At 38.5% G+C, this 27,799-nt stretch overlaps 2 protein-coding genes and 1 non-coding gene across 5 annotated transcripts in view; 2 read left to right on the top strand and 1 right to left on the bottom strand.

The window, feature by feature from the left end:
• Positions 1-250: 250 nt before the first annotated feature.
• Positions 251-20,420, top strand: gabra6a (gamma-aminobutyric acid type A receptor subunit alpha6a). The gene is made up of 10 exons (XM_058407774.1): positions 251-392; positions 1,090-1,157; positions 4,061-4,281; positions 4,360-4,442; positions 4,540-4,683; positions 6,409-6,561; positions 10,233-10,480; positions 15,207-15,448; positions 16,432-16,459; positions 20,241-20,420. The coding sequence occupies exons 1-10, from the start codon at positions 251-253 to the stop codon at positions 20,418-20,420; spliced, it is 1,509 nt and encodes a 502-aa protein (XP_058263757.1).
• Positions 15,808-15,880, bottom strand: trnaa-cgc (transfer RNA alanine (anticodon CGC)). Its single transcript has one exon. It is a non-coding gene; the product is annotated as a tRNA-Ala (tRNA).
• Positions 20,421-23,894: 3,474 nt separating the features above from the next.
• gabrb2a (gamma-aminobutyric acid type A receptor subunit beta2a) overlaps positions 23,895-27,799 on the top strand; it is a 54,569-nt gene continuing 50,664 nt past the window's right edge. For 2 of the 3 annotated variants that reach the window (XM_058408931.1, XM_058408929.1), the window contains exons 1-3: positions 23,895-24,130; positions 24,290-24,378; positions 24,984-25,051. In XM_058408931.1, coding sequence (XP_058264914.1) covers positions 24,057-24,130; positions 24,290-24,378; positions 24,984-25,051 — 231 coding nt within the window. In that variant the 5' untranslated portion in view covers positions 23,895-24,056. The remainder of the gene's footprint in view (positions 24,131-24,289; positions 24,379-24,983; positions 25,052-27,799) is intronic. The other variant, XM_058408930.1, reaches the window with a different exon arrangement.

Raw genomic sequence — 27,799 nt, 5'->3', positions numbered from 1 at the left:
TGTTAGAGGAGGATTTTAAGCTGTCACATGGTCATGTTACATCTTACCCCTCGACAATGTTTTAACATTTCACTTTTTATTTTCCTGGTAAATAATGAAAAACCTACATGGTTTATTCATAAAACAAGACCACAGATTTGTACCAGATATATGTAAATATGTAATATAAGAGAAGAAACATGTTTTGAACCCTAACTACTTGCCCCACTCTCCCCTATACAGTATATCTTACATCACATTTATCAATCTAATGACTGTAAAAACTGGTCTGTTCCTCAGCGTTGGGAATGTAACAGGAAACCAACATGAGAAGATAAGTCCGGAAAACATCACCCGGATTCTGGACCAGCTTCTTGATGGCTACGACAACCGACTGAGGCCTGGATCAGGAGGCAAGATTTTACTGTTCTTTATTTCTCAGTCAAGACTCATCAAGAGTCATTATTAGCTCCAGCGTATGTGTACTTATTTATGTAATTCTTTATTTAGGTGAATATTTTTTCTAATTTAATTATAGTTGGATTATGCTTACATTAAATTGGATTATAATTACCTTCATTATTTCAGTATTAAATCTTTTTATTTATTTACATTTGTATGACAGCTAATATTTTTAACCTAATTTCATTAAAGTTAAACAAGTTTATTATTATTATTATTATTATTATTATTATTATTATTATTATTATATAACAACAACAACAACAACAACAACAACAACAACAACAACAATAATAATAATAATAATAATAATGTTTCTGCAATTTTTGCATTTTTCTAATATCTAATTAAATTTGTGTCAGAAAGAGAATTCATTATTATTTATTCCTAATTATTTTATGGAATTGTTTTTTATATGTAAAAATACATATAATAATAATAATAATAATAATAATAATAATAATAATAATTATCAGATGCTGAGTTAGACGCATGTGATATATATCCAAGTATATAGACGAAATTTTCTGAAAGACCTCAGTAAAGTCTGTTTAATATTTATACAGCATTAGATTTTATTTTATTTTATTTTATATATGTGATTTGGATATTTTGTCTTTAACCGCTGTTTCTTCATTGCCTCTATAGATTCTGTCACTGAAGTCAAAACAGATATATTTGTCACCAGTTTCGGACCCGTGTCAGATGTCGAAATGGTAAAAAAAAAACATCCTTTGACCATAAATCATTCATTGCATCAGCTTTGATATGTTTCACTGGATATTTGTAATTGTTTTGATTATATATGAGTCAGGAATGAACAGTACATCAGTGGAGTAGATATCTGTCACTCAAAATACACAAGCAGTAGGAAATTGTGAAATCTAGCTTGATTTCTTGTACGTGTGTGGAGTTCTGCCTTCACTTTAAACCATTTTATTCCATAGTGTAACTTTAAATCTTTTAAAGAAAATAACAAACATATATGTTTATATTTATATTTATAAGAAAATGGAATTCATTCAGCACTGAGGAAGGACGTTCATATGGCGTGATTTTGGATATACTGATAGTGTATCATGGCATAAAGATTAGTTTGTGATCTCTAAAAACACACCTAGACAAAACTATTCCAGATTAAAGGATGTAAGGAACGTTATAAGAGCAGAGCTGTGTTCATACACACAACAATCCACTTCTTACTGCTGCAGCTACTGCTGGACTTCCTCTATATCCTGAGTGACCGATGTCTTGTCCAATCAGCAAACTATTCCTACCTTTTGTCTAAATTCTCACTGTGTTTTCTCAGCCACCATAGGGCTGACATAAAAAAGGGGCATTTTCCAAGGGGTTTTTGAACACTATATCTCTATATCTCAGCACCTTTATGATTACGACTCTATATTTGCAAAATCTAATATTTTTGAATATTAAAATACGCTTACGTCCTCCAACCGATGACTAAACATCACAAATATTTGCTCTATTCCTCAGTAATCATGCACATGCCTCATATTTAGGAGCAGTGCAGTGGAAAATTAAATTTTACACACTTCAATCTAGATACAGTTAACCAGCACATGACATGTCTGGTGTCTAATATTTAATTCATTGCGAGAAATCTCTATTTCTCTATATAGAGATCTCTATTTTTCTGGATGAAACACTCCAAGAACAAGACTCACTTCACTCCAAATTACTTCATTTCCAGCTTCAGTGACTTTCAGGCCACAGAGTTAATGACAAAATCAAATAAATGCATTTGTGTAAATACATATGGCCAAAACCATGAATCTTGTGTTTCATATTACACCATATGAAGAATGCATCAGCTCCTAAAGTACACTCGACCTGGCAGATATGGCTCATATGAAATCAATGGTTCTGGAAATGACTGAATTGTTTTGTTTGGATGGAGTAGTGTCTGGGAGTTTGTTCCTCTTTGTTCTCCTTCCTGTGCAACATCTGAAAATAAGTCTAGATCAGCCAGATGAGCAGCCCTTGTGTTGAATTGAATTGAATTGAATTGAAGTGCTAGTTTAGTGGTAAAGACATCAGACTCCTGACTGGTACGTTGTTAGTTCAAATCCCAAGCTGCCACTGCTAGTCCTTTAAGTGAGGCATTTAACCCTGAGATACATAAATGAGATAAATGTAAGTTGCTCTGGATATGGCATCTGCTAAATGCCATTAATATAAATGTACTGCTTATCTGACTCTAAACTAGCTGTGTTAGACCAGATACTGATGAGCTCTTTTGCACACCACAGACCCGAATTCACTCAGCTCCAGTGCGACAGTTTTATTTACATTTTATTCAGCTTCAAATGGCAGAAATAACCATGGGCTTACTAGTAGCTTAACACATTTGCCTCGCATGTTCATGGATATTATTCTCTAGTGTGTGTGTGGAGTTTGTTCTCCCCGTGCCTCTGAGGTTTCCTCCAGGTCCTCTGGTTTCCTCCTCCAGGCCAGAAAAATGCATTGTAGGCTGATTGGCATGTCTAAATTGTCTGTAGTGTGTGAACGGGTGTGTAAGAATGTAAGTATGTAAGGGATTGTGCCCTGAGATAGACTGGCATCCTGTCCAGGGTGTGCCCTGAGTCTGCTGGGATAGACTCCAGGCTCTCTGCAACCTAGGATAAGTGGTGTAGGGGATAGATAGATGGATGGATGGGTGGATGGGTGGGTGGGTGGATGGGTGGGTGGGTGGGTGGATGGATGGGTGGATGGATGGATGGGTGGGTGGGTGGATGGATGGGTGGGTGAATGGGTGGGTGAATGGGTGGGTGAATGGGTGGGTGGAAAACAGTCCATTCTGAAATATTTTCTGACTAACAAAGTAGATTAATCTGCTTTCTTAACCATCTGCCTTGGCTTTTTTTTGCACAATGCCAACAAGTGAGTTGTCTAGTTTAGTATTATTTAATCTCACATTAGTTACTTTTCAGCAATATTTGTAAAGATGGGTGAATGGATGGGCGGATGGATGGGCGGATGGATGGGCAGGGGATGGGTGGGCGGATGGATGGGCGGGGGATGGGTGGGCGGATGGGTGGGCGGATGGATGGGCGGGGGATGGGTGGGCGGATGGGTGGGCGGAAGTAGATTAACCTGCTTGTTTAACCATCTGCCTTGGCTTTTTTGCACTACACCATTTTGTTTAGCATTATTTAATCTCACATTAGTTACTTTTCATCAATAGTTGTAACCAAGAACATCGACTTTCACTGAAATTAGACATTTAACTAACCAAAAATAAACCCTTTTCTGTTGTCCCTAACCAAATATGTGCAGATTTCATGTTTACATACCAGGAACAGCATAAAACCTTCAAAACTAGAAGCCACACACTATTCATTAATCCAGTTCCTCAACCAGTGAAATGCTCATCCTGACAGAATCTCATTTCACCAGCCAAGTTCTTGCATGTTTAAACCCTGGGCTTGTGGGTAGATTGTGTGAGACTGAAATGATTCTTGTTCTTTCACTGTAAAACTGCAGATCAGTCATGAGACACCAAAGCTGTCTCGGCTGATCCGGTAAATTTGGGATCGAGACTTCTGGTAGACTTTTTTTTTTTGCATCTCAGCATCAGAACATGTGTCCTTCCACACAGGAGTTCACCATGGACATGTTTTTCCGTCAAATGTGGGTGGACGATAGGCTGGCGTTCAAAGGTCCTAGCGAGATCCTACGCTTAAACAACCGCATGGTGGAGAAGATCTGGACTCCAGACACCTTTTTCCACAACTCCAAGAAATCCCTGGCCCACAACATGACGACGCCGAACAAGATGTTTCGTATCATGCAGAACGGCACCGTCTTCTATACCATGAGGTACATTTATAAAAAATAGAAGAAAAAAAAATCTCATAAAAGTGTTTATTTCCACTGTATACAATTTTCTATTTCCAGGCTGACTGTGAGTGCAGAATGTCCCATGATGCTGATGGACTTTCCCATGGACGGCCATATTTGTCCTCTCAGCTTCGGAAGCTGTCAGTGTTTTAAACCTCATCACAATCATAATCCTCATAAGACTTTTTCTTCCAGCCCTGACCCTTTGACTTTGGTGTCATTTTGTGCTTCCTGTAGATGCTTACACCAGCAGTGAGATTGTGTACACGTGGAGAAAAGGCCTGGAAAAATCTGTGGTCATCCCTCCAGAGTCCTCCAACTTACTGCAGTATGACCTCGTCGGACAGACACTTTCCAGCAAAATACTGAATATTAATACAGGTCAGTATTTCTGATGTGGCTTAATGCAGAGGCTTGCATAAGCATATGAGTTTTTGAACTTTTCCACAATTTATAGAAAACGAACTTAAATGAACTTTTAACATTAAACATCACATGACATAAGTGAAGGAAAATATCATTATAGTTGATTCAAAAATCACTGAAATCTGTGATTGCATAAGTATTTGCCCCCTTCACCATTTTGGCAGAACCAAATAGAAGTCAATGATTATCTCAATATAAAAATATAAAAGACAGTCACTTGGTAAAAAGAGCTTTCAAGAGTCCAGGGTTAACTCAACATAATGCTACCACCATCATGCTTCACTGTGGGGTTGATAACAATGGTGCAGCAGGTAGAGTTGCTACCTCAACGTTTCATAGTCTGTGGTTTAATCCTGAGCAGTCTGTGTGGCGTTTCTCACCATCGCCGCACGTCTGTTAGCTGGAGTTACCTCAGGTTTTCAGATTTCGTCCCAGAAACATACAGATAGGTGGATTGGCTACTGTAAATTGAATAGTGTGTATAATCCCAGTCAGGGAGTATTCTGACCTTGTGCCCAGTGACTCTGGATTCACTGCCGAACTGATCGGGAAAATAAACAAACAATGCTAGCCTCAGTAATCACTGACTAAAATGTGAGCTCTTGACAGATTTAGACTCAACCCACTTTCGATTAAAAAGCAAATGAGTCAACGCGAATGTATTTGCCATTCTGACGGTCAGCTGCTTCCCCATGTGTCAGTTTAAGGTGCTTAACTAGTTAGGGCTAATTCTTGTTGTCATCTGTCTTTAAAAAGAACACTGAAGGATAAAGCCTATTCCAGGCTCTGAGGCCATAGAGCGCCTAGGAGGGGAAGATTTATAGGTAGGCAAAAAGCAGCATCCCCCTGCTGAGAAGCCATCAACTTCACTGTGGCACAGAGAGAGGATCGGGCATGGGCTTGAAAGGCAGGACTGTGGCCTAGTTAACAAATCAGAAAGGGCATACAGAGCTCCACCGTCCTTCTCATCTCCACAGTGCATCGTTTCTTTTGTGTCCTCATAGGTTAATGAAATTGATTCGAGGAAATGCAGTGTCCCAATCTGTTGCATGGTATAACACTTTTCAGTATGTCCGAACAATATATTTGGTAAAAATGTGGCCTGATATTGCCTGGGACCTTAAAAATGTCCTTTAATGCCTTTTAATTGCAGTCAATAATATAATATAATATAATATAATATAATATAATATAATATAATATAATATAATATAATATAATATAATATAATAATTAAATGAAGATTTAATAAGCTATTTAATATTTTATTTAATAATAATTACATTAATAGATTATAATAAACAAATTTATTTAATTAATTTAAATGAATTTTAATTAATTTCCAGAATATTCCAAAACAATTCTTTATAAAAATGTTTTTACTTTAAACCGTGAGCATTGGTCCACTGTTGTTCATCCTGCACTATTCTACAGTTTTAATTTTGATATATTTTTCATGCTCATACTCATACTTTTCACAGCTTACAGTTTCATTACATTCATGCTTCTTCCTTGTCCATGTAAACCCACAGAATTTGGCAGTAAAGGTGATTCAGAGTCGGAATATTGCCTAAATTACCCAAACTCTCCTCTTCTATTTTGTACTACCAGTATAAAAAGTTCAGCCTTAGATTAGACATTTTCTCCTCGTACCCTGTACATACTTCTGCTCTCTTTCAGGTCAGTATTCTGTCAAGATGGTCCATTTCTATCTCCAGAGAAAGCTCGGCTATCATCTGATCCAGACATATATCCCCCTCATCATGGTGGTCGTCCTGTCCCAAGTGTCGTTCTGGATCAACAAAGAGTCCGTGCCTGCTCGCACCGTGGCTGGTAGGAGAACATTTGAGCTGCTTGGATGTGATTTAATAAACTTTTATTTCTACAAACATTTTAATTCATTACTATTGGCATTATATTTGATAATTTATCAATGACTCAAGCTACAGCATGCTAGCCTTGAGATGTAAAATGTAACATAAAAACTACTGTTGATGTTATTTGATGATATGTAGTTTATGTTTTTAATTTATCTTTATTTTGTTGTTGCTTTAAAAATCCGTTCGAGTTATCTCAAGCATGCGTGAGACACATTCACCAACCAGAGAGCATCCATTACTCACTGTCTGGATCACACTTACAGACAATTTTTTTTTGCAAGAAAATAAAATGCACTATATATTATTTAGGATGACTTTTTCTCTTCTTCACTTCCTCCTCCGGCCCTGCAGAGGGCACTGTTCACGCATCAGAGGCCTTCGAACATTTAGCACACAATCCAATGACAAGTGACAGCAATGGCTTTGAAATCCAGAGGTGGAAAGTGGAAGAATTAAGTGGTTTATTTGCTCAATACATGGCATTTAGCTTATGTAATCAGTTCAGAGTAAAGGAATCAGAAATTGCAATCAGAATTGGGATGAAAGGAATTATTATTATTATTATTATTATTATTATTATTATTATTATTACTATTATTATTATTATTATTATTATTACTATTATTATTATAAGGAGAAGGAGAGGGAGAAGGAGGAGAAGGCAATAACAATAATAAAAAGACTAAGAATAATAATCAGGTCCAGAATCAGAAAAATAATCATTAGAATCTAAATAATAATCTAAATCTGAACCTGAATCTTAATGATGATAAAAAATAATGTGAATCTGAATTAGACCACTAATAAAACTACTGATAATAATAATAATAATAATAATAATAATAATAATAATAATAATAATAATAATAATAATCTGATTCTGATGTCTTACTACTACTAATAAAAAATAATATGAAACAAAACAGAATGTTGGCTTTTCCAAGCCAACATAATAATAAATAATAAAATGTATAATAATAAAAAGTAATATGTATGATTATCTAGCACTAATATTAATCTAATACTATACTAATACTACTAATAGTCTACTCTTACTACTACTACTAATATAATTATGAATAATAATTCTGATAAAATAATCAGATAAATTAATTCAATATATAATGAATCATTATATGAATTATAATTGGATTCTGAATAATAATAATAATAATAATAATAATAATAATAATAATAATAATCAAAGAAAGAAAAAAAATGCTTTAAAAAAGTGTAAAATAAAAAAATATATAGAAAGGCAGGGTCATCTTTGGTCAGCACTTTCTCCTGGTCAGGGTGGCAGTGGATCCAGAGCCTATCCCGGTTACAGTGGGTGTACACCCTGCAGAGGACACCAGTCCACCACACACACACACACACACACACACACACACACACTCACACACTCACTCACTTACACTTAGGGGCAATTTAGAGTCAGCAATACACCTACCAGCAACCCTGGAGCATATTAACTAAAAATATAGAAAGTTTTGTCTGCGCTGAGGAAACCCTGAGCAAAGCGTCTGCGATGATAATGATGTGATGCATCATATTTCTAAAGGCTTTCCATTTAACATGCAGCTTTAACCATTTTGAGGATATTACGGTACGAGTTCTTTCATTATATACAACCGATCCTACATTCTCAGAGAAAACAAAAAATATATTTCCTTTGTGGTTCTTCGGCTCATTGATAGTTTTAGCACTCGAAACTTCCGATGCCCTTTAAAGCTTTCCTCCAAGGGACAATCTGAGTCACCCTTTAGGATGATAAACAAGTCATTGTTGCTGTGGCATGCTGTTTAATTAAAAAACATGTTTTATGTACTTGGCTTTATTTTCTTGATGGACCTTCAAAACTATTTTTATTAAAAATAAACACACACATTATTACTGAAATGTTGCTCCGATGAATTTGGCCCTAAGAGTAACAGGATGCAACAAAAGTGTGAAGGATGACAAAACCGAGCCAAAAAAAAAAAAAAGTATTTTAGCTGCACATTTACTCTAAGTCTAATTTATAAGCTCAGCTTCCATCTGGAGGAGATCCAAAGAGGAGAAGTGCTAATACGTGTCTCTTTCCATAAATCATGTTTATATGGCTAGGAAAGCTAAATAAATAAATAAATAAATAAATAAATAAATAAATAAATAAATAAATAAATAAAGTGTTTTGTTAAAATCAAGGGTGGAAAATACCTCAAGTATTATTTATTAGATTTGCATTTTACTGAAGCATTATTAACATTGAATGCTTGTATTCTGACTCAAGTAAATAAAAACATTTTCTCATTTTAATTTTGACCTTTAGTATTCTGTTTTCTGAAAGTATTTGCTTACTGATTTTTGTAACAAATTAAAAAAAATTGTCTGTGCTTTTTTGATGTCCCAATCAGAGTTCTTAGATCGATGGTATTCTTGATTCTGCCGTATTCATAAATTTAAGTTTGGTAAACAAGCTAGCTGTAAAATTGTGCAATTTAGCTTACTTAACCAGTGTAAATGAGCTCAGTATATCAGTTAGCTAGCTAATCATCTTGTTGAAATAGCTAGCTAGTTAAGCTCTTTTTCTGTCGCTAATTAATTTGCCTTAACATATACCCATTTCATTCCTAATTAGGGTCACAGGGGTCTGCTGGAGCCTATCCCAGCACACATTAGGCGAAGGGCAGGGGTACACCCTGGACAGGTCTCCAGTCCATCACAGGGCCACACATATAGACAGACAACCACACACATTCACTCCTACAAGGAATTTAGAATTACCGATCAACCTACTGTACATGTTTTTGGACTGTGGGAGGAAACCGGAGTAAACCCACACAGGAGAACACACAGAAAGGCCCCTGCCTGTTCAAATCCGGGATCGGGCCCAGGACCTTCTTGCTGTGATGCAACAGTGCCAACCACTAAGCCACCGTGTTGCCCGCTGTGCCTTAACATTAATTCCAAAAAGGAAATTTATTTATGATCTATAAGCTGTCCTGCAAGCAAAATTGCTAGGATTGTCTGAGTTAACAGCATGTTTCCATGATGATTGATTGCTTTAAAGAAGAAAAAAAAAACATCAGTTAAAATAATAGTTTCTTTTTACACTTGAATATATTTAACTATTGTAGATAGTTTCTTTTGTATTTTGTGCACTTGTGATTGAAATAAATATTACAGTTGGACTGCTAGGAAATCAGAGGAGATGCTAAGGCAACCAATAAAAATATCTAAAAAATAATTTATTAATAATTAAGGATAATAATTAATATTTATTTATTTATTTTTGTTTTTTTGTTTTTTATTATTTTATTTTTTTTATATTTATATTTTGTAGTCCAAAATTACCATGGTTATGCTAAAGTTTTTTTTTTGTAAGTACATTTATTATGATTGCTTATTTTATTTTATTTGACTTTTAATTCTATTATTTAACTATTTTTTTTTTATCTGACTCAGACCCTGCATGCCGCACTGTGTACGATTGTGTAAAATTTGAAATTAAATTGGAAATGAAAATACAGATTAGCAAAGAACGTGTTAGGTAATGTTACTATGCTAGCTAGATTTAATGCCTGAAATCTACATAATATAGTTCCATCCGACACTTCACTTCCTTCCTCTGAGCTGCAGGAGTCACCACCGTCCTCACCATGACCACGCTGAGCATCAGCGCACGCTCTTCACTGCCAAAAGTGGCCTACGCCACAGCCATGGACTGGTTCATTGCCGTCTGCTTCGCCTTCGTGGCCTCGGCCCTGGTCGAGTTTGCTGCCGTCAACTACTTCGCCACGCTGGAGGCCAACAGGATGAGACGTCGCCTCTCCAGAGCTTCTGTCCTGGAGTCCATCGCTGAAGGGAGTGACGATGAGGACGAGTCGGTAAACACCTCAGTTATGGCTTACTTATAAATTAGAGATACTGCTTAACCTGACCAAGTGCTAAAATGAGAACTCTGAACATTGAGCATTAGTAGGAAGAAATCTTTTCTGATGAAGAAAAAAATGTACAGTTCCCTTTAGATTAGATTAGATTAGATTAGATTAGATTAGATTAGATTAGATTAGATTAGATTAGATTAGATTAGATTAGATTAGATTAGATGAGAGGGGTAGCTCATGTTGGACGTTTGGGGGACGAAGTTAGGGCGGCCAGATTAAGATGGTTTGGACATGTTCAGAGGAGGGAGAGTGAGTACATTGGGAGGAGAATGTTGGACATGGAGCTGCCAGGTAGGAGGCAAAGAGGAAGGCCAAAGAGGAGGTATATGGATGTAATAAATGAGGATATGATGCTAGTGTTGAGGATGCAGAAGATAGGGATAGGTGGAGAGAGATGATTGGCTGTGGCGACCCCTGAAGGGAAAAGCCGAAAGAAGAAGAAGAAGAAGAAGAAGAAGAAGAAGAAGAAGAAGAAGAAGAAGAAGAAGAAGAAGAAGAAGAAGAAGAAGATTAGATTATATTAGATTAGATTCAACTTTATTGTCATTGTCCAAAAAACATGTACAAAGTTAATGAAATGCAGTTAGCATCCAACCAGAAGTGCATAGCGGTATATTTACAAGATATACAGCTATGGTGTAGCTGTATGTGAATGTGGTTGCTTTGTGGGTGAGGTGTTGGACTCTTGATCAGATGGTTGTTAGTTCAAATCCCAGGTCCACCAAGCTGTCACTGTTGGACCCCTGAGTAAGACACTTAACTCTCAGTTGTTTAAAATAGGATAAATTGTATGTTGCTCTGGATATGGGTGTCTGCCCAATATATACAGGGGCAGTGAGGTTTTTTGTATGGAAGCATTTGCCAGACACCCTTATCCAGAGCATCGTACAAAGGTACTTTGAAGTCTCTATCAAGGAATACATCACCACTGGTACACTAAGGGTACCATCTTATCATGCCATCCTACCATGTATACTCTGCAGCAATGTTTAGTATTATGCTTCCTCTAAAGATGTCAGTAGCTGCACCATCGTCGAGGCTGTCATTTGACCGTCAGAAGAGCGTTAAAGACTTTCGAGCGACACAAGATCATTTTGAAGTGGTACTGTAAATTTGAAAATGTGTGTGAAGTTCAACGACTTGTATTTGGAACAGAACCACCAACAATTGCATGAAATCCTGATGTTGTTCAACCAGTAGTTTGCCGAAATCAGACGTTTCTGGATGGATTCTGAATGGTGACCATTTTGAGCATCTAACGTGACCGCATAATACAAACATGACTTACAGCTATGTTTATATAGATTTAGTAATAAAATTTTTCTCAATGTGTTTTTCCTAGTGAAGTGTGTACACATTTTTTTGGGCCCCTCTGTAAAGTGCTAAAGTGTTTTGGGACAAAACAAGAATTGCTAGCTTTGTTACCTAGGCTTCATTAAGCTGTATAAACCCTGTAGGTTTTTTTGAACCCGTCATGGCTTCTAAATTATATTACACATTTCTAAACTGTGTATGAATAAAATAAGTAAACAATAAGAATAAGCAAAGGAATAGTGGTGTTAGACTGCAGACTCAGAACTGAGTGGCAACATGAACACAAATCCTGTAACACTGACTTGCTACTACTCCCCGGATGATTTTAAAAGCTTCTCACACACACACACACGCACTAGACTAACACATACCGACAGAGGCAGATGTGAAAGCAATATTTCAATAATTCAATTTATGTATAAAGCTCACAGCTCATATTGCCAGAGAACAGCTTCATAGACATCTGGGCTCGAACCCCTAGTGAGTGATCCAAAGGTTATTGTGGCAGGGCAACAGCATTCTGGCGGAGGCGTGAGGAAGGAGCACAAAGACGAGCCAACACTCGCAAGGAGGTGGCCGCCTTCTGGCCCACACCATTTGTTTGTTTGTGAACTGTGCCACATGGTAGACCGGGAGCCATGTCATGTCGTGTGTGCTGCCTAGGAAAACGAACCGGAGAAATTAATTTAGTGGCTTATTTGTAAGACACTCCAGTGTGCATCGTAACAGGCTGAGCACATGTGCGATACATATCTGCAGTCCTGAGCTGGATATGCTAATAGCACAAGCATTCGGCTCCAGTCTCCAGAGAATGTCTCCCGCGTGAGCGGCTCACGCCTGGCGCTTTAAAAATAGCGACCATATTAGAACCACGCTGCATGACTATTCTCTAATCTCTCCTACCTGAGATGCTACGACTCCCCTGTTCCATCTCTCTGATGCATACCGGAGGAGGAACAGGGGTGTGCAATATCTGTAATAGAGTCTGAGACGTTTCATTTGATTGTGTCCGGTTCTAGATTTCCCATTGCTCAGGTCATTGTTTTAAATTTGGTGGGGATGTAATTGTTGCACTAATTTTAAGAAATGATCAAACACCCATTGTAATGAAGCCCCAAATGTCCTTTCTGTACTTAGGGATCTTAATAGGAGGTGCGAGAGAAGGTGGGAGTGTACGATAGCCTACTAATCACAGGTTGAAATGCACTCAGAAATGTCATTTAGAATGACTTTTAGCAAGATTTATGGCTGAAATTTAAAGGCATTTCTAAGACAAATTGAAATATCTAATAAATAAATTTAATTGCCTTCTACGCATTTATTTCTAAAACAAAAATATTTATTTAATTTTTTAATTATTTAAAATTTATTTTAGATCTTAGATCTCTACCAATCGGGGATGAGTTTGTCTGAAAAGATGGCAAGAATATGCAATTTTATTTATTTATTTATTTGTTTGTTTGTTTTATTTCATCAGGTTTATCTTAAATCAGAGGCAGGTGGATAAACAACACCACAAATATATTCTGTGTTCAAATCTAAATCAGCAAAACAATCATGCAAAGGGAGCAATATAGAAAAGAAAAAAATCATGTAACAGCAAAAAGGTCAAAACTAAAAATAATGCTTACACAGTAAACCTTGAAAACTTGTGTGTGTGTGTGTGTGTGTGTGTGTTTTAATAAGTGTGTGTGTGTGTGTGTATGTTTTAATAAGTGTGTGTGTGCAGTTTGAATAACCCAAATGCTTGCAAAAGCAACAGGAACATGTGTACTAGAGGTGAGGTGAGTGTAAGTGTTGTAATGTCCAGGCTTGACCTTTGTTTTTTAACTCTAAATATTAATGAAGAGAATAGCTTTTATGACCATGGGTGCATATTTTTTTGACATACCACATAAACAGCTGTTTCAAAGGACAGATGTGTATAGAGTGCCACATATTTTTTTCTCCAAGGTCCCGATAGCTCTGACATGTCATAAAGTCAATTGAGGCAAGTGATATACAAATAAGTTTACGTTTTTGCATACTGTATGTACATAACAGTAATGTTTAATGAGTCATATCATCTCTGTACAAAAGATAGACACCATCTGTACAGATTCTGTTTCAGCATAATAGATCAGGAATACAGCTTCTGTGAGGTGAAAAAGGACAAGTTACAGTCCTAACTGCATGTCTTCGCCAGCTAAAGATAGTTAGTGACTGCTGTTAGTATATAATTTCATAGAATTTTGGCTTAGTGGTTAGTGCTGTTGCCTCACAGCAAGAAGGTCATGGTTTCGAACAGGCAGGTGCTTTCCCAATGCCGTAGTTTACTCCAGTTTACTCCCATGGTCCAAAAACATGTACATTAAGTGGATTGGTAATTCTAAATTGCCCATAGGAGTGAGTGTGGTTGTCTGTCTATATGTGTGGCCCTGTGATGGACTGGTGACCTGTCCAGGGTGTACCCCTGCCTTTCCCCCTAGGCTCCAGCAGATCCCTGTGACCCTAATTAGGAATAAAGCGGGTATAGATGATGGATGGATGCTTTGATTCCCGATAACCTTCGTCCATCTAGACTCTTACTCAGTATAAATGTATAACCAAAGTGCCTCTGTGTTAGACTAGCTAATGGGTAAAGCTTAAGAATCAGGTCTCACAAATTCAGGCATTTGGTGCATACATAAAATGGATGAGAGATGAGATGTACCTTTATTAATCTCTTGTAAGGAATGTTCAAGTTGATACACAGCAGTGTGAGGAAGAGGAGTAGCAGAAAAAAAATCCATCAAGAAATAGTGTGATATTAAAGAAAAGAAGTATAAGATAAAAAGAAATATTAGAAATGCTAGAAACAATACATGGGTGTGTGAGTGTATGTGTGTGTGTGTGTGTGTGTGTGCACATTTTCCTTGGTAATTTTTATAAGTATGTGCAATATCTGTAGAATGAAAATTAACTGTTGAGAGAGAGAGAGAGAGAGAGAGAGAGAGAGAGAGAGAGAGAGAGATAGAGTACTGGGTATTGTTGGATTGTGCATCTGGTGGTTGATGGCATGGAAATATGGCAATAAAATTATTATAATATACAGTTTAGAATAGCGAGGCTCCATGTACATAAGTTACTGAAATGCAATCTAAAGCCATTAGACAGGTAATAAACAAACACAGTGCATATCATAGCACATATCATATCATGAATATGAAAGACTAATCCCAAGAGTATTAAAACATGGAGTAGTAAAATGTTGGAAAAGCTTGGAACATAATTGACATAAGAAATGCAAACCAGAAAATAAACAGGAAATGACAGGCAGACATAAGAAACTTATTCACATGCACACTGCTAACTTTTTTCCCTCTGGTCCTAGACGATATCTGACACAAGCAACGGAGAGAGACCGAGGAGAAGACTGAACTCGGTTGCAGAAGCCCCAAAAATGCGCTTGCCCATCTTCCTGCAGCAGGGTTCAGCTATTCCACCCAACATCACGCTGGCTGGCCCCAGTGTCATTGACCAGTATGCTCGTGTGCTCTTCCCACTCACCTTCGCCCTCTTTAACATCATCTACTGGTACATCTACCTCAGCAAGGATACCATTGAGAAATCGAGGTGTGTATTCAGTAGCAGTGTATCATAGTGACAATGATATGACAATGTCTGTATTTATATCATATTTCGCACACACACAATCTATATACACTATATTGCCAAAGGTTTTGGGACACCCCTCAAAACTCATTGAATTCAGGTGGGTTTGATCCTTTAGTTCCAGTGAAAGGAACTCTTAATGCTTCAGCTTCATACCAAGACATTTTGGACAATTTCATGTTCCCAACTTTGTAGGGTACAGTTTGGGGATGACCCCTTCCTGTTCCTACATGACTACACACCAGTGCACAAAGCAAGGTCCATAAGATAGATACTATATTCACCCCAACGGGAAATTTACAACTAAACAGATGGTATATTGGAGGATGCGGGCATCGATCCCGCTACCTCTCGCATGCGAAGCGAGCGCTCTACCATTTGAGCTAATCCCCCGTGAAGAAAGACATGGATGAGTGAGTTTGGTGTGGAGGAACTTGACTGACCCGCACACAGTCCTGACCTCAACCTGATAGAACACATTATGGATGAATTAGAGTGGAAATTTCCTTTGAACATGGGTGTAAAAAAGTCATTATTTAAGTTACTATAAGACTTCCTGTCAGCTCTGACCCGTTCCTCTCTGACCTTTCTCACCAGCAATGTGCAGACCCTTCACTGACAAGATGTATTTTTGTTTTTCACACCAAACTCTACAGACTGTTGTGTGTGAAAATCTCAGGAGAGCAGCAGTTTCTAAAATACCCAAACTATCACATTTGGTACCATCAACCAAAATCACACTTTTTCCACAGTCTGATCATCAACTGAAGCTCATGACCTGTGCTGCTGCCACATGATTGGCTGATTAGATAACTGCGTAGTGTTTCTAATAAAGTCGAATTAATGAAATTGATACCTACAGCAAGTGAGGCAGCGTAGACTGTAGTGTGCTCATGTAGAGGAAGATAATAGACCACAAACAATGTGTTTTTGTATCTCTGTAGGACATATTATCTGTTCATTCCAGGCAATGTATTCATATTCACTTACATCCCTAATATCTGTGTCTGCCTGATTTTGGCTTGTTCTGGTCTCTCTTTTTCTTCGGGCATGCTGCATTTTAATTTCCACCAACCGTAATGTAGAGCACAGCTATTGAGCTTGACTAACAAGTGGGCCAGATGAGAAATTCATTCCTATGAAGGTTAGGTGGAATAGCACAGTTGCTACATATTACAGTATAATATATGGAAAAACAGGGGTGTGATTAAATGAATAAAATGGTAATATTCATCCCTTTTTATTTTTTATTTTATTTTATTTTTTTACAGATTTCTTTTGCACAATAAACACACTGTTTTCAACACTGTTATCGTAGTCCACAGTTTACACTCCAGTCAAGGAGAACATAAAATGTTCTTTTTTATTCAGAAGGTGATAGTAAGGGGGGTTTACAAAATGGCACTGAGTCTCTACAGAGTACGATGTTGTCATCTGGCATGAATACAGTACACATTTTCATCCGTTATCCCACTGACACCACTGATTTATTTCACTAATTAACCAAGCTAGAATAATGTCATTGTATACAGATATGAATAATATATACACTGGAATATTTTCATCGCTAGAGTTTTGCCTTTAATTACAGTGTTGCTGTTTAAAGGGAATAAGAACAGGCTTTAATGAATCGTATACAGTATGTACAAAACAATTCACTTCATCTGCCCCGGTAGGAAGATTAGCACAGGCCAAAATAAGCATCAAGATGCCCTGTAAAGATTCTCCTTCATAACGAATGCGTGTCCTTGTTTTCCCCCAAGTGAATATGGGTCATTTTCAGTATCGAACACATGATATATATTTACTCTCTGGCCACTTTAATGGGTGACGAGCTTCAGTTAATGTTCATATCAAACATCAGAATGAGGGATGAAATGTGATGTCGATGATTTTGACTGAGGTATGGTTGCTGGTGCTGGTTTTTAGATCTTCTGAGATGATTAGAAAAACATCACCTGGTCTTCAGTCAAGTGGTCTTCAACTGTCCAGTGTGGCGTTCGCCCCATTTGTATAAACCATGGCCATTGTTCAAAGTGCTACAGTAGAGTAAAAATTCTAGGGTTAGGGGTAGAAATGACAAAGTATAGTCATTATATAGTCGTTCTCGTTAAGGAACCTCATCCTCATCTGGGTGACACCAGAGAGTGAGATTATTAACAATGTCATTTCTACAGTTGTATACAGTCAAAGTAGAGTTGTTTAACCAGGAGAGACGTCCTGACCAAAACTAGAAAATATAAAGACCTGAGCTATAGTCTCAAAGGGGTTTTATCCATAGAAGTCCCATATGTCAGGAGCATGAACTACAAGAGGATGCAAGACAGGTTCATTGATTCATGCTCTTGACACCAAATTCTCACCCTGTCTCAGCAGACATCAATATACAGCAAACCAGGAGATGTTTTTCCACAGTCACTGAGCAGTTTGTTTATGCCTGTGAACATTCTGTAGCCTTGGAGTCCTGTTCATAACAGACAGGATATGGGTTTCTGCTGTTGAAGCCCATTTGGCTCAAGGTTTGTATGCTGGATGCTGAAGGTAAACAGTTTAAAAAATGTGTGTAGTCATTGATATGGCGATGTTTTCTGTGGGCAAATATTTATCGAAAGTATCTCTATTGTCAGCAGTTTGTAGCAGTCGGAGGTAACTTCTGTTAGTTTTATAACATGAGAACATCTTTCTGATTCCTTGGTAACATGACAAGCTGAAATAATAGCTAAAACAAGAGAGGCTGGTGAGGAAACTACTGTTTAAGGCTGCTATAAGTGATAACAGTGACCAGCTTGTGTTGCAGATGCTGCCTAATGTAAAACAGTTCAGGCTGTAACCTTCGAGGAAAATAATAAAGCTTGGAGGTGCTATGGTTTAATTCATCACCCCATCTTTGATTAATTTCCTATCAGAGCATCCCCTGCTTTTTTTTTTTAGCTTTGCACTCAGAGGTAAAAACTAAAACAGGCCACTGTACAGTCAGTTCTCTGACAAGCTTCACCGGTAACTAAGTCAACGAACATCGCCTCGGATCAAAGCCTCGGCTCGAGAGCTGACGTGACTCCAGCTTTCTTTGATGCCTTCCCCTCCAGTGCCGCGAACTGCTTTATTTCATCTGTGAAACTAATCCATGAGCTCACGTTTTCTTAAAACAATAGAAGCGTGTCCCATCATCTAGAACTAGTGTCTGTGTAATTACATGAATAATTAATGACTGCCTCGGGACTGACTCGGCAAATCCAGGAGCGCTTAAGGGACTGACTCTGCTCTTTCAGTGGATGAGGTTAGAAGTCTACTCTTGCTCCAGCAAGGACGTGTAGCTGTAAGGCTAATCATATCAATGGCTTTCAGCACCATCCGCAAATAATGCATTTACATTTATTCATTTTGCCACGACACTTTTATCTGAAGTGACTTGAGGTGAGCAAAATGAAAGTAATAGATAGATCAGACCCAGCAAAAGCGAACCGAGTTTTAAAGGTGGGTTCAGGGATTTTTTTTTTTTTTTTTTTTCAAAGGACACTTTTTGTAATATTTGCTGAAATTCTCCTCACATTCGGGCAGCTTTAATGAAATACCAGCTCAGAGGAGAAAGTCTGCCTCTGTGGAGCCGCTGAATCTGTGGACGGGATTAAAAACAAAAGAATGTCGACCAACAATATCTAACCAATCAGTGCTAAGAGGAGTTTGGACTTGCCAATTATTTTCCCTGTCACTTCAGCAAGCTCTGCCGCTTGTGATAGTATTCAGGTATTTTTCATCTAGGTGGCTTGTATGAATTCTGAATGTCAAGATAATTCGCTTCAGATAACCGCTGACTGAAACTTGCTGATTGAAACTTTAATTCTGGAGTGCGTTAAGAAAAAGACTGCAAGCCGGGATGTCCTGTTTCTCAGTTTATGGCGTGATGGTGGTGAAGAAAACCTCCCCGAGATGATATGAGGAAGAAACCATGAGAGGAACCAGATACAAAAGGGAACCTCATCCTCATCTAGTTGACAGCAACTCTTTCTACAACTCTATATAGTCAAGTGGAGTTGTGTAAATATACATATATAGTACCTTTTGTCATGAGATCTTTTATGATTGCATGGTAGTAGATTTTAAGTAATTTGAGGTCAATAATTGAACCTCATTGCATATAATGTAACATATTGAGTAATACATGAACAGACAGAGGTATACAGAGTATGTAAACCTACTGTATTTAATGTATTTCTGATTGTTGTGATCCTTCAGTTCACAGTACGCGTATGAGTGTATGTTCACAAGCCTGTCAGCATTTAGGTCCCATATGGTTGTATACTTGTATAAGTCAAGTCAGGTCAAGAAGCTTTAATTGTCGTTTTAACCATTACAGTCCACTGTAAAATGAAACAGTGTTCCTCCAGGTACTGATAAATGCACTACCCGTTTTCCCTGAGATTGTTTATAGAGCAGCACATATTAACAAGGCTGAGATGCTTATTAAAAAGACCTGCGTTTTTAATCAATGTCCCTGTGTGCAGTTTGGTTTCAGGTTTTTTTGAAGCTTAGATAAAATGGCACAGCAGCATGACTGACATTATTCTGAAAGGCACTGCACAAGCCTTTTCTCTCTCCCACTACACCATCGGGCATGATTTCACACCGAGAACAAATGATTTTCATCAAACATTAATCACTGACGTCACGATGCAGCCGATGAGCCGCGCTCGCTCTGAGAGACGTAATCTTCGCCCATCTCGTGTTTGTGTCTTTGTGTGTTTTATCTCTACAGGGAGATGGACTGAGTTTCTCCACTGTGCAGTGTGCAGAAGAAGATCTGCTGCTATCCTTCCGCTCACTATCCCTTTTGTTCTCGGACTGTTTCGGTCTCTCTTTTCCACTCTCCTCTGCTGTCTCTGACTCCGGAGGTCTGATGAGGTCTGATGGAGCACAGGCCGATGTGACAGCTTGACAACAGCGCATATTCTGTCACCCATATGGGTCTGTGATCACACCCATGCCCCATGTTCCTCTCTGCTGTTCCTTAACCTTGTGCATGGAAAATTTGCCCTGCTTCTGTGGCTGAGTGAGTAAGAAAAACATTGATGATCTAATCCTCAGCCCTAATTGGTGATGCAACATTGAACCAGTGCTTTCAGATCTCTCTCTAGAGAGCCAGACCTCAGAGCACTGGATGAAGAAAAAAACGGCAGGGGTTCATATTCTTCAGCAGCTTCAAAGCTTTTTTCTGTCCTGTACAGAAAACCCAAAATCTCAAAGACAGAGAGAGAGGGAGGGTAGAGAGAGAGAGAGAGAGAGAAACAGAGAGAGAGAGAGAATTGTGATTCTTGCATGTCCTAATTACACAAAACACTTCTCAAAGATTCTGAGGATTAATGTTCAGGTGGATTCATGTGGATTTATTAAAGGTGCGGACCGTAAGTTTTTTTTTTTTTTTTACACATGATTCTAGACCCATAATAATCATAGAATTATAGACATCATATAAAAAAGTCTGAATATCGACATTCAATGCACATGGCTTGTCTCTTCATTTCAGACTTCTTTAATACATTTTTCCAGCCCTGAAATTAACTTCAGCCCAAACAGACCAGTTCAGATCTGCATATATTTCTTTAACTGGTAACGCACAAGGTCTACATAGTTTCATTAGCAGGTACAGTATAAGATAGGTTGGGGTTAAGAAGAAAGCCTTTCTAATCGTGTTCGCCTTAAAGCAGCACGGGCTCTAAAATCGCAAACTGCTCCTTTAAAATATTTATTATTTAAGAAAATTGACCTTTCGCTAATCTTTTTCCTGGGAAGTAGCCTTAAAGCTAATTTTATAGAACATTTGAAGTCACATTTACATTAGTTGTACCTCAGGGAGCATAGGATACAGCTGAGTAGCATTTTTTATCCGATAGCGTATGAAAAAGAGTGTATGGACCTATTAAAAATGGGAACAATCTGACACAATGGACAAAATATATTGTTTACTGTATTTGTATGTACACTGTCTATAAGCTATGTACTATAATATTTATGGACGTAAACGACTCAGTTACAAAACTGATTGTAAATGAGATTTTTGTGTGTGTTATAATAAACAAATGTTTGAAATCTTCCTTTATGTGTCTCATTAATAACACAGTCAGCTCATTAACAATTCAGCAGTGTTGGTGTTTATTACAGTCACTTTGTGCATAACTGTCATCATTTCTATTATCATAAGTTAATTTATTATCATGTTTTACTTTTCCATTTCAGTATTAACCAGTGACCTTTGTCCTGTTTTTCCCCCCATCAGTTATTAAGGACTTATTTAGCCTCTGCTGTAGCTGTGACAGATTTTTTCTATTGTGCATGATTTTAATTGCTGTTCAGTGATCCGTTTGAGCTCTCATAGCGCCTTTACATAATTTTCTCTTTAATTTTATACCCTCTGCAAAACTGGTGGTCCAGTTCATGTTCATTTTAATGCACCCAAAAAAAAAAATCTGACATATTGTGAATGGTCAGCGTCTAGCACTTGTTCTTGTAGGTTAATAACATTGGTTAATCTGTCTTGTTAGCAAAAGCAATACAGAAGAGGTAGGCAGGGTTGCATCATTGTCACTAGATTTGATGACAGTGAAAGTGTCCAGTAGGTACTCTTACAGTTGCCAAGAAATGTGATAAAGCCCTCTAGGGTGTCCTTACAGTGGAGAAAATGTGATAATGTGACCTACTGGTTGTCCATCAAATGGAATGAAATGTAATGAAATGTCCTGTAGCTGCTCCTCCGATGGAGAAAACAAGATATACTGCCCTGTAATGTGGACCTACATTTGAGGAAAGGTGAAGTGCTACAATTTGTGCCCTTCCAGGAAAGAAAATGAAATTCAGTTCCCCATTGAGTGTACCTACATGTGAGGTGCAAATCCAGTGGAGAATATATATCGCCCATTAAGGTTTACCTGAATATGAAGAAACATGATGACATGTAAAAATGTCTGCCCTTCCAGTGGAGATAATATGGAGTGCCAAATTGGGGTGTACCTACACATGTTGTAATCCCTTCCAGTGGAGAATATTTGATGGACTGCCCCCTAGGATGTGCCTATGCATGATGAAATATGATACATGACAATATGAAGTGTTATAATGGGTGCCCTTCCCATGGATAATACATAATACAAGTGCCCTATAGGTTGTACCTACATATGAGGAAAGATAAAATGTTGTAATTGTTGCCCTTCCAGTGGAGAAAATGTGATGAACTGCCCTGTAGGGTGTATCTATGTGTGAGGAAACATGATGGAGTGTCATAATGGTTGCCCTTCCCATGGATAATACATAATACAAGTGCCCTATAGGTTGTACCTACATATGAGGAAAGATAAAATGTTGTAATTGTTGCCCTTTCAATGGAAATAACATGGTGCAGTACCCTATATGGGTGCACTTACAAGCGCTTTGATCCCTTCCTGTAGAGAATATGTGATGAACTGCCCTGTAGGATGTACCTATGTGTGAGGAAACATGATGAAGTGTCATAATGGTTGCCCTTCTAATGGATAATACATGATGCAAGTGCCCTATAGGTTGTACATAGATATGAGGAAAGATAAAATGCTGTAACGGTTGCCCTTCAAGTAGAGATAACATGTTGCAGTGCCCTTTAGGTTGAACCTACATATGAGGAAAGACAAAATGTTGTAATGGAATGCCCTGTAAGGTGTGCCTATGTGTGATGAAATATGATGAAGTGTCATAACAGGTGCCCTTCCCATGGATAATACATGATGCAAGTGCCCTATAGGTTGTACCTACACATGATGAAAGAGAAAATGTTGTAATGGTTGTCCTTCTTGTGGAGATAACATGATGCAGTGCCCTATAGGTTGTACCTAAGCATGAGGAAAGACAAAATGTTGTAATGGTTGCCCTTCAAGTAGATATAACATGATGCAGTGCCCTATAGGTTGTACCTACATATGAGGAAAGATGAAGTGTTACAATAGGTGACCTTCCAGTAGAAAATTTGTGATGCAGTGCCCTTTAGGATGCCTATGTGTGAGGAAACATGAAGTGTCAAAAAGGGTGCCCTTCAAGTAGAGGAAATGAGATGCAGTGCCCTGTAGGCTCCCACAAAACCATGAGAAAATGTGGTGAAATGCCCTGTAGGTGCTCCAACCCCTTTAAAAAACAAACAAACATATTTTTACTCCTGCCCCTCAGCCTGTGTTCAGCCCTGACCAGAATAGTAAATATGACCGCATGCCAATGGTTTAATTTTCAGAGCAGTCCATCCATAATGTAAAGTTTCAGTTCAGATATGAAAGCCTGAGAACCATATCGCTCTAGATCCGACCAATCAGAGCAGAGAAGCTTCAATGCGGGCGTGGTTTTTGTACGACAGCAAAACGTAACGTGTCCACTCTTCTCAGTAGCGAGGCTACTCTTTAATCTTGAGGCTCGGTGTGCGCATGCGCGTGAGTCGCGCTCGGCTTTACTGCACTGGCTGGGACTGAAGTTGGATGCGCGGCGCGCGCTGTGTTCCTTCAGCTTGGTCCACAAGAAGAAAAAATAAAAATAATAATAATAATAATCAGAAATTATTGCAATGGAGAGGATGAGGAAATCGCAGTGTATCTTCTTGTTATGTCCCTTCATCATGACTGCTGTGTGCGCGCAAAGGTAAAAAAAAGAAGGGGAAAAAAGAAGAAAGGATAATAAATAGGGGTTTTTTTGGTAGCGTTTGGATTTTTCTCACTTGAATATGTTAGTCTGTGTTTGCTGAAGGATTTGCTTCATGTTAAATAAACGTTGCGTTTTTTCCCCCCCTAATTCCCGCAGCAGAGACCCTAGCAATATGCCTGTAGTGAAAGACACAGTGGACAGATTGATGAAGGGATACGATATCCGACTGAGGCCGGATTTTGGAGGTGAGGAATCACAGAACGTGCATCTGAATCATTTAATATGCATGTGATGATGTGCATGATGTGCATGATGTGCAGTGACTTGGAGCAGGCAACCTTGTCAATTCATCCTTAAGCAAGCATGAAGGCTACGCAGTCTTTGGCATGAATTAATACCTTCAGGTTCATTTCACCCATTTTCTATTTTGTATTTCATCAAATTCGGCTCTGGCACGACTCATTTAGACGTCAGATCATTGCGCGTTTTAACTTTAACACATCACGACATGTCTATATTGACATCTTGTACCATAATCCACCTTAATCCACCTGTTCTTGTCACAGTCTGGTTTACAGTTTCCACTGATGATGTCGAGAATCTCCATTTCACCCTGTGCATGTAATGTGAAGCTACATTAAAAAAGAAAGAAAAAAGAAAGAAAATGCCCGTGAATTACGGATTGCTGGGGTTTTTGTAACCTAATTGAGGAATGAGCTGCATTTCCAGTGTTGTCTTAAGAGGCTTGCCGATTGCTTCAGTTAAACGCAGCCTCATATTATATTATAATTATAATTATTTTTAAAAAAATTATTATTACAGGCCATTCATATCGTTTCTTTCGTTTCAGGGGCTCCGGTGGCGGTTGGCATGAATATAGACATCGCCAGCATAGACATGGTGTCCGAAGTAAACATGGTATGTAACAGATTTCTCTCTCTTTCTCTCTCTCTCTCTCTCTCTCTCTCTCTCTTTTTGCTAAACCAAAGCATATATTTTAGGCATACCCCCCCCCCCAAAAACAAAAAAACAAAAACAAAAACAAAAATGGGTTGCTTATGGGATGTGACGCGCTATAACCTATAGCAGGCACCATCATGATGATTTTGCACAAGTGTAGAAGTTCATTGGCATGCTGGAGTCTCTGCTCTGCGCTCAATTTGGATTCCAAACACACACACACGCGCGCGCGCACGCGCGCACACACACACACACGCACAGCGCGCGCATCACGCGCACGCAAACCCATGCTGCGTGTCCGATTGTCGTCCCCCCCTCCACCATCAGTAATATGAAGCGGCACTAGTATGACCTCCTGAACGCATTGATTAAAAGACAGGATGATATATGTATGTATATATATATATATATATATATATATATATATATATATATATATATATATATATATATATATATTTATTTATTTATTTTTCCCCGTGCAAATGTAGTTCAAGGTGATCCTGCTCCGTTGTCAAGGAGAACCATCTCAAAATCGTTCACACATTTCTTCTTGAAATGATCACAGCCTCACGGATGTGTGTGTGTGTGTGTTGTCGCTACGTCGCAAGCATGAGCCCACGGTGAATTTTGATGTTGTCATTCTGATACGATCTCCTGAGTAGCTCGAAATGCTCAGGCATCTAATTAAAACCGGACAATCCAGAGAAAGTTGACCCGTGAAACAGCGCCCCCTGTTGACCACACCTCACCCCCGATGCTGTAATTAAAAGGAAAAATGCATGCCGAGAAATGAAAGATTGATGCGCCTCTGTTTTGAGCTTAATCATCATTTCAGCTGGTTTTATGAAGCAGCGATGAATCCCCAAGGCCACTCATGACCGACAGTTCTGCTTTTTATTTACTAATAAATGAGCCAAAGTCAGTGATTTATTTTTCATGACAGCAGTGATGGGTAAACACAGCAGGGAAGTGCCTAATTAAATATATTTTATTAATGCTTCAGTAAGGAATATTCGTTTGTGTGAGCTGCTGGTCATTCAGAAGCATGGCTGCAGGATATAGGCATGGGAAAGGCAAGGCAAGGTGTGGTGAATGGACAACTCTATTCAGGAGAAAGTAGCTCAGAAAGTCAGTAGAAGATGACGTTATATTCTAAACTGTACATTCAGTGATAATCATTTGGATATCAAAACCTGTTAAATGAGCAAGAAATGGGAAAATTGCAGCAGGTAGCGTTGATGCCTCACAGCTCACGTGGGCTTGCACCAGTTTCCTCACATCTTCCAAAAACATACTGGATGGTGAATTGGTTATTTGGTGCAAATGAGTATGTGGATCAAGTGATGGATTGTGTCTTTACCTCCAGGGTAGGCTCCACCATGACCCTGACCAGGATTACTTCCATTACAACTTGCCATTATAAGTGATCACTGAAGATGGATGGAAGGATGGATGGATGGATGGATGAATTAATGAATATGGAACGTTTCTGTCAAGGTTGCAGACAAAATGATGCAATGGTAGTAATCAGGAAGTAGACATGAAGGAAGAGGTTATTGATGGAATAAGTCGCTTTAACAACATGTAAAGTAATTACCAGAAAAAGAGATAGAAACAAGGGGCAAAAAATGAGGAGATGGTTGAACAATGATGATCAGCGATTATTCAGTGGGAACAATGATGATCAATAATTTATTGTTACAAACAATAGGGATTAGCCATTAGTCCTTGGGAACACTGGTGATCAGTGATCAGTCTTTGGGAACACTGATGATTAGTGATCAGTCTTTGGGATCACTGGTGATCAGCGATCAGTCTTTGGGAACACTGGTGATCAGTGATCAGTCTTTGGGAACACTGGAGATCAGTGATTGGTTGAGGTGTACACTAGTGATCAGTCTTTGAGAGCCCTGATGATCAGTGATCAGTCTTTAAGAACAGTGGTGATCAGTGATCAGTCTTTGGGAACACTGGTGATCAGTGATCAGTCTTTGGCACACTGGTGATCAGTGATCAGTCTTTGGGAACACTGGAGATCAGTGATTGGTTGAGGTGTACACTAGTGATCAGTCTTTGAGAACCCTGATGATCAGTGATCAGTCTTTAAGAACAGTGGTGATCAGTGATCAGTCTTTGAAAACACTGAAGATCAGCGATCAGTCTTTGGGAACACTGGAGATCAGTGATTGGTTGATGTATACACTAGTGATCAGTGATCAGTCTTTGGCACACTGCTGATCAGTGATCAGTCTTTGGCACACTGGTGATCAGTTTTTGGAAACACTGGTGATCAGTGATCAATTTTTGGAAACACTGGTGGTTACTGATATGTTCATGTGTAGTCTGGTGAGCAGTGATCAGTCTTTGGGAACAATGGTGATCAGTAATTTGGTGATTTATTCACCGGTGATCAGTCACTAGAAACAACAGTGATCAGTGATCGATCAGTGCGAACAATGTTAGTGAGTCAACTAAACCTGCTCTCTGAACTCATCTAACCAGCTGCTGCGATGTGAGCTGTAGAGCTACTGGGACCGTTGCCTAAATCTGCTCAAAAAAGGGGCTATATTTGTTAATAAATCTACAAGGATCTACAAAAATGCTAAATCAGCATTGCCAGAGGTGCAGAGTGTTAAAAAATAAGGGAATGCAAAATATCTAAATAAACGAACCCCCTGAACCACCTTCATGTAATCTCCAGGC

The sequence above is a fragment of the Hemibagrus wyckioides genome, linkage group LG14 (genome assembly GCF_019097595.1).
Source record: "Hemibagrus wyckioides isolate EC202008001 linkage group LG14, SWU_Hwy_1.0, whole genome shotgun sequence".
Lineage (NCBI taxonomy): Eukaryota > Metazoa > Chordata > Actinopteri > Siluriformes > Bagridae > Hemibagrus > Hemibagrus wyckioides.
The sequence above is the reverse complement of the archived record's forward strand: the minus strand, read 5'-3'. Positions and strand labels throughout refer to the sequence as shown.